General features: G+C 40.4%; 1 protein-coding gene across 1 annotated transcript in view; it reads right to left on the bottom strand.

Annotated features, from left to right (window-relative positions):
- Positions 1-5,376: 5,376 nt before the first annotated feature.
- Positions 5,377-15,567, bottom strand: part of bcl11ba (BCL11 transcription factor B a) — a 47,011-nt gene continuing 36,820 nt past the window's right edge. Inside the window, exon 3 of the mRNA XM_030127374.1 lies at positions 5,377-9,954. Within this exon, the coding sequence (XP_029983234.1) occupies positions 7,952-9,954 (2,003 nt within the window). The 3' untranslated portion in view covers positions 5,377-7,951. The remainder of the gene's footprint in view (positions 9,955-15,567) is intronic.

Raw genomic sequence — 15,567 nt, 5'->3', positions numbered from 1 at the left:
GACGGAGGAGCGTGATAGCACCGCTGCTTTTTGGAAAGAGCCATGAAACAGGCATGCCAATCAATTGGACAGGGACATGGCTGCTGAATGATAATGTTAATAATTACCAGCCTCATCGTGGGACTCCTCCCTGATTGGCCGTGAAACCTCTGCTGTAATTAAAGGCCCGGCCCCCCCTCGGTTTGGTCGTTCCCTCCTGACATTGCGACACCTCCTTGTCTGACCCCTCTTTCTACCACCCCACCCCCAACCCCCACCCCTTTTTTTTTTTTTTCTTTTTCCCCCCTCCTTCATTCCTCTGCCATCCCGTCGGGGAGGAGACCCGCAGGGGGATTTTGTCAGGGAGAATAGCAGCGTTGATCTTGAAGGCTTAAGACCCTACTGTACCTGTCAACAGTGTGGCTTTGGCGCTGACGACCAGCGGCTTAAGTCATTTGAAGTTGCTTTTTTTTTAATGAGGAGGGGAGGAGGCGCAGCGAGCGTTGACAGCCAGTCAGGGTCTTGAAATAATTCCATACCTCTGAATAACCAGAGGTGTCTGTCTGACTTAATCCAACCCCCACCCCTCCCTCCTCAACCCCCCCCCCCCCCCCCTCCCCAAATCACACATACTCTTTTAAGGTAGTGGAAATAAAAGCAGGTTGCAGGGCTAATAATGAGGAAGTGGTGGCAGAGAGGGCGACATCCTCATCCTCATCCTCGTCCTGTCACAATGCAGAACTGCGGCAGCTGCGAATCAAAGGGGAAAAGACACATTCCTTAATTAAAATGAAAAAAAATCCAGCTCTTTTATTGTCTTTAAGATCCTTGCACCTCTCAGCCGTCATCACCGACGTCCTTTGTTTATGATAATGTGAAACTGAACATAATTGTAAGCAAAAACAGTGTTAACGTCACCCTTTCATCTAACTTTGAACCCATGGAGATGTGTTTACACCTCAGATGTAAATCCGCCACCACTGTCCGTCAGTGATTTATAATTTTGAGATTTTAAAATGTATTAGTTGTGCTATTTTAATCTGTGTTTCAGCACAGCTTTACTCCTTGCTTTCTCAATTTCTCCCTTCTTATTTGGTCTCATTACTTTGCTCTCACTTTCTTTCTCTTGGCTGGGATAATCCCCCCTGTAGGGGACTTCAAAGTGCAGGCCGGCCAGGGAAAAGCCTTAATTACCCATTTGCCTTGAAACTCAAGCCAAATCACAACTCGCCCCGGTCCGTCCGACTCTGCACTCCTGCCTCCCTCGGACTAATTGTGAGTCTGAATTTTTTATTTTTTTTTTTTCCTTTCCTCAGCTGTGGAAATGGAAAGATAAAATTAAATGAAAATAAGACAGGGAAAAATATGTTGAAGCAGGAGGTGAGATAGTGACCTCAAAAAACTCAAAAGAAGTATTTTAATGCAAAGGATCGGCGATAAACTACCTCCTCGTGCTTGTTTTGGTGTTATTCTACCAGACAAACCGCACTTCATCTGACCAAAGACGTATTGTGTTTCTTTGGAATCAGATTTAATTACCCCGACTTGTCATTTATTCACTGCGGTCTGTGAAAAATATTGAGCTCCACTGATTGATGGCGAGGTTCAACATTTTAACAAGTCGTGGTGCCACCTCTGAAGTGGAGCGCTCATTCTGACTGGAGATGTCAATCAGAGCACAGACGCAGACCCACTAAAGCTACTATTGTGGATGACAATTGTGTTCAAATTAGCTGAATAAACTGAAGGGCTGCAAATGTTTTCTCAGAAGGTTTCAGAATTAATTATCCACACTCAAAAGGAAATCAAATATGCTTACTGTATTTGTGTAAAAGTATCATGTTAATGGCGACAACACAAAGCGACGACTTCAACAGAATGAGAGTAAATTAACTTGGGTTATTGTTCGGGTCAGAAATATCCAACAAGTAAAGGTTTCATTCAAGGTTTTAGCTTTATTTATACATGATAATTAATAGAAATGGAATGCTGGTACTGTTAATAAAATAGCCCGACCTTGTGCATTTTTGCATCATCCTGCAGAGAAAATACAAGTAAATGACATTTAAGTTCATTTAATATTATTTTTCATAAACTGAATATGTAAAATTCTATACTACTGGCTTCAGGGTTAGTTACAGGCTAAAAAACAACCAATTATGATACGATATGTGAATAAATCATCATGTGAAAAAGGAGTTATGAAAATGTTTTCACTTGACTATATACCGTTACAGTGCAAAGTGCATCCAGCTGTTTAAAGTATGACTCTAGCACTATTTTTGTTCATTTTTTTAATTTCCAACCTTTCCAAAGTGATTTATTATAATATTATGCTCTGCTGTTTCTAGTGAAAACCAGGTATTTTCCTTTTTTTAATTTATTGATCATGTAGACGTTCATAAAAGCTACAGAGTGCATTCAAAGGTTATTATATTAAACGGAGAAGATGGAATAAAATTTGACTTTTTCAGCAAAGTTTATCATTGATTGAATATAAAAACGACTGTCATTTGTCAAACAATGTGAGTTTTACGATGACGGTGTTTCCATGTTCACTGTGGAGCCACTGAATGTCCAAATCAGATATATATGATAATGTTGAAAAGCTGAGAAATCACTTTTTACCTAATTTATTTCAACATAATGATAGGATTGTTGGTTCAGAAAGGATTACATAGTTTATATTAGTAAATGCTTTTGGTCGATGGTGGCTTGTAACTCTTTAAAACCTGACGTATCACCGCTGACACACCCTGTGCATATGCAGTTTGGATGGCTGTAACTCTTTCACTGTTTGTGCAATTGGGAAAATTCCAACAGTTTCTGAAACTTGAGACATTGCACTTTATAGGTTTTTATTGTGTCATTACGGTAATTTCACTAATGCCTGTACTAGAAGCTGGAGAAGAAGCCATTTTAGCAGAATAATAATGTGCAGTAAATTGGAAATAATTACTAGATTTTGAAAAATCTGAAAAAAGTGCTCTAGAAAAATGTTCAAACGGACTCACTCACAGCATATTTTCTAACCTTTTAGTCAAAATAAGAAAAAAAAAACAGTCCAGGTGGACCATTTTAGGGTTTAGAGTTTAAAGGGTTAATGTTAACTCTACTTCAAATACTCATCTACACAATGAAAACATATGTAAATAGTAAAGTAAATCAAAAATGTGATTGTAGTGTTTTTGTGTATAAGTGTGTTTCTTTAGGATTAAATTGCAGAATGTGCCCAGTAATGAGATATATGTTGTGAAATGCATCTGGTCAGAGGCTCAAAGGGAATTAAAACACACTTACAGTATCATAGAATATCGTTGAATACCAGCAGAACTCACTTTACATGAGCTTTGGAAAGTTTCATTGAATTTTCTATTTTTTATATTTTCAGAGTGACGCTCATTTGCCATTCATTACGCATTGTGTTTAAAAACAGAGGAGGTAGACAGGGGCGGTGTGAATGTCATGTTTACTGCAACCGACCAATGAGGTTCATCGATGACGTCATAGAAAAAACAAGCCTATGGAAGTCAGTTCGTGTGTTTAGAGAAAGTGACATCACCAACAGCAATAAGCCCCGCCCCTCTGCAGTTTAACATTATTACATAGCAAAAATGACATGGTGCTGTTTATTACATTCGCCAGGAGGTTTTGTGTGTTTGCGTGCATGCATGCGTGTTTGTTTGTTAGCAAGATAACTCAAAAAGTTATGGACGGATTTTCATGAAATTTTCAGGAAATGTTGATATTGGCACAAGGAAGAAATTATTAAATTTTGGTGGTGATCGGGGGGGCAGATCTGTCTTGGTGGGGGTCTGCGCTCTCTGAGTGCTTTTCTTGTTATATGTTTATTTTTGTTGTAGAAATATGTAAAAAAAAAACAAAAAAAAAACAAGCTACCTAAATAGAACATGGAACAGATATGATTTGGATTTGAAGGCTAAAAAATACATTGTGAACTGCTGTACTGTTCTTTTTTTGTTTTTGTTTTTGTCAAATATACATTTTAAAGAAGTCAGTCATCTTTATCATCACTTTTAATCTGACATGTTTGTATGATTGTGTCTATTTGAAGTTTTCAGCAGCTAAACATGACTGCAGTTCGTGCTCTAAGTGTGCAGATTTTCAGGCGTCGAAACCACAAGCGTAATTTAACAGTGCATGAAAAATAATGTGGGTTAAAATGCTGTGATCTGTGGTCGTTTTTATTTATTTATTTATTTATTTATTTTCCCTCTGACCAAAGATGGAGCAAAAATGAGACAAACAGGCAGAAGATGGAGAATTGTAACAGCTTGTATTTGTGCTCTGTTCTCATGCCGAGAAATATCAATGGGGAAGGCAATACGCCTGAAAACTGACATGGAGGTCACAAAGGTCAAACAGAAGAACCCCCCACACACACCCACCCACCCGCCCGCCCCCAGCCCCCCTTTACCCCACCCTCTAAACATAGGGAAGTCACTGCCAGTGCCAGTTAGAAATCACAAACAAATAAAAAAATTCAAACAAAATGAAAACAGCGTAGTCATAAAAAACTATGTACAACCAATGGAGCGGTAAACAAAACATCATCAACTTGTGTTTTATTTGTTGTCACTAAAAGGCCGTCAAACAACCTTTTTGATCCCCTTCTGTACAACGTGACTAATTACAACAGTACAAATTCATCAGGTTATATGTGTTTCCTGCCGAATGAAAAGAAAAATAGATCATGGCAGCCTGTGAGTTTACTCTCGTCACTGAAATGAAGTCACCCACCCCACCCCACACCCCACACCCCCTGCACCCAATATAAGAGCATGAGGTACGCAGAGGTACCCTATTCACAAAGGATGCACAAGTTAAAAAAGACAAGCTCTGTAGGAAAGACAGCAAGTGCCTACACATGTATTTCAAACCATGAAGAATAATCAATTCCAGTAGAAGAAAACTAGATACAAGTCAGGATTCTGTGTTTTTCCTGAAAAGTCGAACCAGTGGTTTGTGGGAGAAAAACCTCCGACTGCTGACGGAGCGCCCATTTCAACCCCCCACCCCCCTCCCCCACCCACCCACACACCCACTCCCACCCCCCCACCACCACCAAATCCAAGTTTGTTACAGCTCAGTCATTTTTTAATTCATTTATTTTTTTTTTTTATTTCATTACACCCAAGGCAGAATAAAAGTTACTAAAACTTAAGACTTTTACAGTTACAGTGACAAAAACAGTTTAAGAGACCCACAATTTAAATTGGACTGCAAAATAAAAAATAAAAAACAACCTTTTTCTATTTTTGTAAAATGCCCAGGCATTCTCCAATATTACAAATACTGGTATACTTTTACAGTAAACAAGAAAAATGTAATATATATTCATATATATTTATATATATATACTAAAACCCCTTCACCGAAATAAAAAGGAAAAAAAAAAAAAAACAATATACACATCGCCACTACGGCATTCAGAGAAATTTTAGAAGCAAACCTGGAAAAAAAAAAATACTCGTTTGTTTAAAACACACATACACACAAATATTATTTTACCCTTGTACTTGTTTCAATACTGTAAACTTATTTTAAGACGGAGTGCACTAAATTCTTTTTTTTTTTTTTTAGTTTATGCATTTCCTGATTTTTGTCCAGTCTCTTCCTTGACTTTTGTGTGGCTTTTAACCACTCCTGGAATTTTTCTGTTGAGGGACAGATTCTTGTCCTTATGAGTGAGGAATTTGATAAATATCTATATATAGGTTTGTGCCTTTATATGTACATATGCATACATATATACACACGCAGACACATCAGTATTGTGCTGGGTACTCCTAAACCTAAACTCAGCATTGTTTCATTTGCGCTAATTTCAATAAATCTGTTGAAATATCAGATTACACGTCAAAGTCACAATTTTACAAGATTTTTTTGACCTCATTCAATTTGTTGCTTCATAAAAAGTTGTTGCATTTGTCAAGACAATAAATAGGAAGATCATTATTCAAGGCACACTCATGTCAAATTGAATGGCAGTACAAAAACTGTCCCAAATAAATTAATTCTGCTTTTTTTGTTTTTTACTCAATTTTATAGTGCCAGCATTGGGAAAGCCAAGCCTAACAACCCTGGGCACTTCAGCGTCAGGGGATCCCAAGCTCTAGACCCTTTTTAGTACCTTTTTCTGTCCAGCTCTGTGTGTGTGTCGGACGGAAAATTATAAAGTGCGGGTCTGTTGTTAAGAGCTCCGAATGATCCGCTTACATTGACAGCATACAAATGTGATCCGATTTAAAGGTAAAAAAAAATAAAAAGGACAAAAAATTAAAAAATAAAAAAGTGCCAGTTTAGGTGGGTGGGGCTTAAGAAAAGTTATGATATCTAAAAAATAACAAAGAGGCATGGAGCAAACTGATGCTGCTTGTCTTACTAGTAGTCTTACTATTTCAGCACACACTGATACATGTTTTTCCTCGTCTACACAAAACTGTCCCACAACCAACAGTGAAATTTAGGAATGAGGTTTCCTATTCCAGCAGAGGTGACTTAATTCATCAGATTAATTTTATACAATCATAGACTCACTATAACAATACAAGTCAAAATTTACTACTAATGTTATTTATTTTTTTTAAGAAATTGTAATTTATTTAAGCACAAAATGCATAGGGATGTTGATTTTTAATAAATTTTGAGTTAAAATTTTCTGCAGAAATCTAGTTACAGTGGTGGCATCTGCCATGTATGCACATATTTAACCCTTTAAATTTGTATTATTAGAAGCAGTGATGTAAAATATACTGTAGGTGGGTATGGTCAGGGGTAAAGCTTGGGTGTTAGCATGGTGTTTTTTGGGTGGGGGGTGATGGAGGGCAGCAGGGGAGACTGGAGTGTCCCTAATTATTTCCATACAATGGAATGAAAGTACTTGGCCGAGGGGCAACTTAGGAGTGAATGAGTAAATAAAGAAAAGTAGTATAGCTCACCCTGAGATGTCCCTGTGCTCACTCCCTAGTCTTGTCCATCCATCTGTCTCTATGCATACACGTCTTTCATGGCTTCGTGCTCAGTTTACTCCTCAAATAATATAGCCTCGATCATATGGCTTCATGCAAAATATAATACATAGGCGTGGATATATGAATGAAGGTAACATGGTGAGGTGAAAGGGGGATGAGGAAAGCAGGGGGAGTGAAGGGTGGTGTTTGTAGCGTTGTCAGGGCTTGGTACTAAGTACCAGTCAGCAGCTGCCTTATCTAGAATCTGTTTCTTGTGGCTGGTAATGATGTTCTCAGGAGGAGAGGCTTTATGAACCTTGGGATCCTCTTTTAGATTTACCGTCAAACATGACAGTCAGTGCTACATATCCAATTATATTGACATGTTTTTAGAGTCAGTTCATGCTACAATGCCAAAGGATTGTTGTCCGCGTTATCGTCATCACACAAAATAGACTAATTCTAGCATTCTCAGTGAAACGCACTTTCAAATCGAAGATTGAATTCAGCTTCTCTTCAACAAATCACACGTTTAGCTTAATATACAATTTCCTACAAGCAGCGGCCAAAAAAGTTTACTTAAAATGGATTTTTTGTCATTTTAAAAAACTCTCAGGAATATCATGTGGGTTTTTAAAAAACAGAGTAAAGCAAAATCAAAGTAAAATGTAAAAAAATGCCTAAATAAAAATGTACCTGCACATGCCAAAATACAAAATCCAATAAATACAGAAATTATTGCACAGTTAAAGGCTCCACAAATGTTAAAACTCAACTGACTGATTGTTTAAAAAGGAACGCCAAATGAGGCAGTTTAGACAGCTTCAAATGGTGTTAAGATTTCTGTTTTCACTTTTTTCTCAGTTGGCAGTTTCTTAGGCAAAAACACAAAATTAACCCAAAATTAATATTTCACAAAAAGAGTATCCAGCTACCCCATTTTGTTTGTTTTTTTAAAGTCAAAGTGTGGCGCAGAGTACAGAAATATGGAACCTGCTTTAGGTTCTCTCTGCTTGTTCAATTTTGACCTCATTGGTCATCAAATGTTCTCCATGCCACTTTTTCATATGTTTCTCCAGAGTGCTGTACACACTGAAGGGCATTTGGCAAATGTCACAGCGGTAGACCTCCTTACCGAGCTGGCCGTGTGTTTTCATGTGGCGTGTGAGCTTGGAGCTCTGGGCGCAGGCATAGTTGCACAGCTCACACTTGTAGGGCCTCTCACCAGTGTGGCTGCGCCGGTGCACCGTCAGGTTGCTACAGTTCTTAAACACCTTGCCACAGTATTCACAGGTGTCACACCTCCTGCTATCCTTGGAGCTCGGTCGGCCCGGACCGCCCCCTCCACCCAGATGAGGCGTGCTGCCTCCGCTGGCGGTGCCGCTGCGGCCTGACAGGCCGCCGTCCAACAGGTCACCTGGAGGTGTGGAGAACCGTAGGCTGCCGTTCTCAGATGAGTGCTCGGAGGAAGTGGCAAAGGGCGATTGTCTGGAGTCAGTGAAGCCTAGGAAAGGGTCTTTGATGAAATGGCGAGAGGCAGCATAGCCCACCAACCACTGGGAGTAGACATTCTCAGAGGGGATGTGGGGGGCTGGGGGAATGTCCAAGTCCTTCTCAATCTTGATCCTCTTATTTGAGGAGTTGGATAGACTGGGACTGGTGATGGGAGTGGGCTTACGGGGGAACAGGCCTGAGAAAGAGTCACCGGAGCCACAGTTCCGGCCATTAATGGTTGTCCTCTCTCCCTGCTGGTGGTGGTCTATCTCCCCAGCCACTGAGTCCTCATCCCCAGTGTCTCGCTGGCCATCCATGCTTCTCTTGGAGAAGGGCATCCTTTTACGATTGTCAACGATTAAATTATTGTACGGCTGTATAGAGTTGAGACCCCCACCTTCCACCATCTTGTCAAGGGCAAGCGACGACTTCTCCTCTAAGGGCGGTTTTGAACCATTCTCCCTGTTCCGGTAGAACTCAGACTCTATGCTAAAGTTGGATTCTGGTCGGCTCTCATTTTCAAGTTCCTCTTCTTCTTCTTCCTCCTCCTCCTCTTCATTGCCGTCCCCCTGGAAGTCCCCATCACGATTCTTCATGCCCTCACCTGTAACGTCACTGGTGCCTGGCTCTGGAGAGCTTGTGGTGGATAAACCATCATCTGAGCGCCCCGTCAGCGAGCCAGCCTTGTGCATGTGGGTTTTCATGTGGCGTTTCAGCTTGCTTGCCTGCGAACAGGCGTGGTCACACAGCTGGCACTTATATGGTTTTTCGCCAGTATGGCTCCGCCGATGTACCACCAAGTTGCTCTGAAACTTGAAGGTCTTACCGCAGAACTCACAGGATTTGACCTTGTTCTGTGTCTGGGGAGGGGTAGTGCTGTTTGGGGGCATCGGCGGTAAAGGGGGGGTGCTCAGAAAAGGTGATTTTGGCCCTGGCTGGAAGGGGTTGGGGTTTAGTAGTCGGTGCATAGGGTTGGCCCTGCTGGGTGACAACGGTGGCGTGGTGTTGTTGTTGTTCCCTGCCAACTCACGTAACCGCCTGGAAAAGTCCATAGACTGGGACTCCATGGCCATTGGCGTCAGCCGCATCACCCTCTCAAAGGCACTGGGGTGCTGGGAGATGAGGCCCATTTCCTCAGCGCTAAGGCGTTCCAGCCGATGGGGATCCAGGTGGTGGCGGGGAGGCGGACTGACAAACGGAGGCGTGTTGGGGAGGCGGTTCTCCACAAAGCCTGGTGGAGGCTCCCGGAGTAGTGGGCCTGTCATTCTAAGGAGGTGGAAGGGATTGTTTTCCCCCAAAAAGTTGTTGAGGGGGGACTGTGGGATGGCGTCATTGCCCATGGGTGGAGGCATAGTGATCCGTGGGGTAAGGGCTGTACTGGAGGGGTTGGACTCCAGGTAGATGCGAATGCCGTGGGTGTTCTGGGCATGCTGCAACAGGAACCAGGCGCTGGGGAAGGGCTGCTTACATGTGGTACATATATAGCTGGAAGGTTCATCCCTGCCACCTGCAACACACAGAAAGAAATACATTAAATATTTTAGAGGAAACCAACTCTTTTACTGTAGGCTTTAGGAGCTCCAGGGAAACATCAGACAAATCTGAAATGACACGTACAAAATAGAAAACTGAAGAAAAATGTGCTTCATTGATACTTTAAACTGTCATTAACTATACTTTTTTCAACAGCTGTTCTATTTATTATGAATGTAAACTATTCTTAGATAATAGGCAGCAGGATGTGATAAGTGTGTGTGCTTTTTATTCTGCCTAATATTCCCTGTGGCTGGAAAAGGCCTTGTCTCATCATGTTGTCACATAAATGCTATGTACTTATCACGGTTTTGACAAGTGCATTTTCACAGTCACAGTGGATTGGCCCACACTAGATCCATGTTTTAAGAGGTGCTTAATCTCTCACTTAGTATTGGAGTGAATTTCCCACTGTAAACCTCTGAATTATTACACTGAATGTGTGTGTGTGTGTGTTTGCACCTGGGTTTGCTTGCATGTATGCATGATGGTAGGTGTACTGTATATTATGTCAGCCTGGGCGCACTTGAACTGTGTGCATGTGTGATATTAAAACGCCGGGAACACCTCCAAGCAGAGTCGGAAATGTTTGCCTAGCTGGAGATGGCAGTCATGTGGTTATCGATAAAGTACGGTGAACAACTTCACGAGTTATTTCAGAGAGACTAATACCTAGATGAACAAAAATAAATGACAAATGTTACTCTGTTTTTCAGCTTTGGTTTATTTATGAATGCACTTTTTAAGTAGGAGCAAAAGGTTCAACAAATCATTGAGGACTTGTTTCCACAGCGGCGCAGCCTCAACGCATTGTGACTTAAGGACACAAAACAGGCTAAGGAGCACTCCTACAGGGATTAAACACAGACATCCCCCACATGTGCACACACACACACACACACACACACACAATGGTAATTGTGCTCTTGTTCATGCTCTTGTATTTATTAAACGAGAGCTTGTAGTCTTGACCTAGTACACTAATTTTAGATACCGGGGAAAACATATGCTGCTGTAATTGTTTCACTTATTTGTGTGTGTGTGTGTTTGTGTGATTGTAGCTGCTGCACACATATGTGCATAAATACAGTGCAGTCATTGTCAATTTAGATGCTATTTGGATCAAAATACACTACTTTTATATATTTATTTTACATTCCTTTATTTAATATCTTGAATGCAAATGTGGTTTACTTCTTAAAAAAACAAAATTAATGCAAAGACAAGTACAATAATTTTAGTTTTGTAGGTTACGTATACATCATATTTACATTTTAAAGATGTATTTAATATGTATTTTGAATCTGGTATAGGTTTGATGCTTTAAACCTCTTCCAACATTATAAAAATATTTCTCGTAAAAATATCAATATTAAAGATTTTTTGGCGTTGGAAAAGGTGGGGAGAAAAGAAAAATGTCCCCTTAATAATATTTATGTGGGTGGGTGCACGTGTGTGTGTTGAGAAGGAGAAGCGAGAGGCGGAACAGCTGTTCACCTCCACAGTCCTGTAAAGCCTTTTGACTTAATTATAGTGGACAGCGCATTCGCACACACACACACACACACACACACACACCCTCACACCCTCACACACACACACACACACACACACACACACACGCACACACAATGAAAATAGCAACTCCCCGTCTCAGCTTTTGTCTGCACCCTCTTCTCTTTCTCCCTCTCACACACACACACACACACACACACACAAGCTGTTTTACTGCTGAATCTTAAGAGAACACTCAAAAAAAGAAACATCCAGCCCCCCTCTCCACGCTCTCGCTCTCTCTGTCTCTCATACGGCATGTAGATCTGTGAGTAAAAAAAAAAGCAAAAAAGAAACCCCAACCCTAACCCTCCATCCTCCATCTTTCAGTTGAACTTCTCATCTGCAGACAGAAGTCATCCTGTAGGAGGGGGTGGGGTTATGGGGGTGGGAACCAATGTTCATTTCTGCCCAACAATTAAAAGTGAGTGTGTGTGTAAAACAGAATGTGAAATAGTGTGTGTGTTGTTTTTTTTTTTTCTTCCCCTGCGCTGAAACGCCATTTCTCTCCGGCCGCAGTGCAAAGAGTGGGTCGTGGTTTTTGTATGGGTGTGTGTGTGTGTGCATATATATGTGTGTTATCATGTGTGTGTGTGTGTGTATCTGTGTGTGCGCCCTCCCGGGGGAAAGGAGTCCAACGCAGATGGCAAATAAAGTATGCAGCCCGAGGCGAGAGCACATTATGCTAATTCTAATGTCAGCTGTACTTTAATATACGACTCTATTTAATCACCCCATTATTTCCTATTTCCATATGAAAAAACAGAAAGAGAGAGAGACTGAGTGAGAGAGAGAGAGAGAGAGAGAGGGAGAGAGAGAGGGAGAGAGAGAGGGAGGGAGCTGCTCATCACTTTATTTGGTAGAATGCAGAGGGCTGTGTTTTATGAAGTGTCATGTGTACGTCTGTCTGTGTGTGTGTGTGTGTGTGTGTGTGTGTTTGTGTGTGTGTGTGGGGGGGACTGAACGAGAAAACACACTCCCTCCTCTGCATCTGCATAGACACTTTCTCCCCTTCACTCGTCCCTCTGTGTTTCTGTCTTGCATCCCCACACACATGCACATGCACGGGTTGAGTTATGACCTACTGTATATGTGTATTTACAGTAAGTGTGGGCTGTGTGTGTGTGTGTGTGTGTGTGTGTGTAGAAGCTACATCTCTGAGAAGGTTAAACCAGTTCACTGTGTGTTCTTGGCATCCTCCTCTCTCTTTCTGTAGAAACATTAATACTAGAGTAGGACTTCTTAAAGTACGTTAACTCAGTGTCCATTTGGTTGGTTGATGCTATTCATTTATTACCAAGCAGCAGGATGTGGGTAATGGCCTTATGTAAGTGAATTAGTATTAAATAGATGTAACTGTAATTGTTTACAGCTACTGAGAGGAGAAGTGGAAATTTTTGTGAACATTTTAAAAACAAAAAGGACAGGAAGTGTTGTAACATCAAATGATTGAATTTTCCTTAAAACAAAAAAAGGCTCTGACTGGACTGTGTAGCATTAGTTATTTTAACCCATAAAGAAGGTGTTACTTTTGTGTTTTCTTTTCTATATTTAACTTTTCTCAGTTGATTTATCACAATTTATTATGACATTATCTTCTGCATTTTGCATTTTTTGCATTTCAGTGTAAATCTGGTATTTTCCTATATTTAATTCACTGATCATGAAGACATTCACTAAAACTCAGATTAAAGTTGAGGGTTATTATATCAGACACAGGAAAAACTGAAGAAAAAGTGACTTTTTCAGCAAAATATATCATTGACTGAACTGTGTCTCCATCCACTGTCCTTTATCAAACTCCATGGGTTTTACTGGTGAATCGATGTTGTAGAAGAAGACGATGTTTCCACGTTCCCAAATGACCTTGTCTCTATATTTTTAGCCTTTCTTAACTGATTTATCACCATCTATTCTAATATTATGCTCTGTATTTTGCACTTTCAATTATAAATCATGCAATTTCCTATATTTAATTCACTGATCATGTAGATATTCATAAAAAATCAGATTAAAGATGAGGGTTATTATATCAAAAATAGAGCAAATGTGAATTTTTTTTTTTTTGGTAAAATCTATCATTAACTGTACATAAACCAAGTGTCTCCATCCACTGTCATTGATCCAACTTCATAGGTTTTTCTGGTGAATTGATGTTGTAGAAGATGAGTGTTTCCACATTCACTATGGAGCCTCTGAATGTCCAAGGGGACCATATCTGATGACCGCGAAAAGATGATGAACTGTATTTTACACCAATTATTTACATGTATTAGTAGGTTTAGTGGTTCAAAAGTTGTTAAACATCTTAGATCAGTAGATGGTTCTAGTCGTTGGTGGCTGTTTGGGTCTTTATGGGTTAAGGAAAATAACATCCCCATCACTCATAAAACTATCTTATTCATTTTGTTTCAGTGCAGATGACATTAGAAACAGAATACAGCTGCTATTAAGGCTCTTTAGTTACACCTATAACATTAAAAAGTCAGCTATCTGTGAAAAACTGCATTTGAATCTGTAGTATATGCTTAAATAATGTTTGCAAAGATGAAATTGCGCTAAGTTTTAAGGTCTTTTATAAGATAATTTTGTGGTACATAAATAAAGGAGAAACATACAGTATTTTGTCGTCTTTGTGTTTATTCTAATGAACAGAGGAGACAGAGGATTAGACGAAAACTGAGTGATTGTAACTTGTTAGTTTAGGGATAGAGTAGCAGCCAAAAGAGTGTATGATCATTTTGCAAAAATCTTTCATCAATTACTTGTTGGCAAAAACACTGTAATAAGCCAAATGATTTATTTGTGGGGAGCATTCAGGTGCTGACAGAGAGAAGTCAGTAGTCAGTCAGTCGGTGTGGAGATTCTGTTTAATCCATTCAAACCATTATTCTCCATGTAGTTGTGTCTCTCTCTGGCTCTTCAAGCCTCTCTCTCTATCAGTCGAAGTGCGGTCTGGCCCTTTGCCTGTGTTTTGTTTGGCTCCCATTCTCACACACACATGCACACACACACACACACACACGCATACACACAGTTACACACTCTGGCAGCACAACCTGTTTGGATGAGTGTGACAGAAAAAGAAAATGTGTGCTGTTGTGGAAAATAAAAGTTCTTTTTTTCTCTCTCCTTTAATTCTTAAAAAAGGTTGACAAATTTATAGACACACACACACACATTTTTTTTTTTAAAGAAACTGTGATAATGCGAGTGTTAAAAATCCAATGTTATAAATACCACTGTATGGCTCTGGTTTGTGTGTTGTGTTTTTATAAATACACTCATCACTACATGCTATATAGTGTGTATATCTGTGTGTGTACGTGTGTGTGTGTGTGTGTCCTCTAGCAGCAGCCATATGGATGAGAAACATCCAAATAGAAACAATACGCAATGACAAATACTCTGGCATCCATCCCTCATCCCTTCATTCTTCCAGTAGCGCTCTCGAGGTATTCTCTCCTCCGCCTTTCCTCTATTCCTGGTTCAGTTTCACACAGTATAAAACTCATTACTGCCTGATTCCAGTTTTCACTATGATTCAATTTGCCATAATTACTGCGGCTGCGGCTAATAAAAAAGGGAAGAGAGGGAACGGCTAGAAATCCAGTGCGAAGGTCAACTGGCAGTTAGCGGCGTTCATTTTCATCTCAGTGTATTCATCTGGGGCGGCTAATGGCCCAATTTTCTCCCCCTCACTCCTCAATAAATATTGCTGGAATTACAGGTTAAATAGCTAAATTAAATCACAGCTATTACAGATGAGGGAGGGAGGAAGAGAGAGATGGAGAGTAGAAGAGGAGGAGAGAGGGAGTCGGATATGTACAATTACGCAGGAAGTGCCAATTGACGCAAATTATGCGATTAATGTAGCGAGTGTCAGAGGAGCGCCGTCGGATTATTGTGTAAAAAATTATTACATAGATCATTTTTCCTGTGGCCGGGAGCCCAGGAGAAGACAAACACAGAGAGAGTGGACTGGGAAAAGCCAGGGCGGAGGTGAACAGACTTGGCTCTATAACTCCACTTC

This window comes from Sphaeramia orbicularis, chromosome 22 (genome assembly GCF_902148855.1).
Source record: "Sphaeramia orbicularis chromosome 22, fSphaOr1.1, whole genome shotgun sequence".
In the NCBI taxonomy this organism is placed as follows: Eukaryota; Metazoa; Chordata; class Actinopteri; order Kurtiformes; family Apogonidae; genus Sphaeramia; species Sphaeramia orbicularis.
Note: the sequence above shows the minus strand (reverse complement) of the source record. Positions and strands in the feature narration are given on the sequence as shown.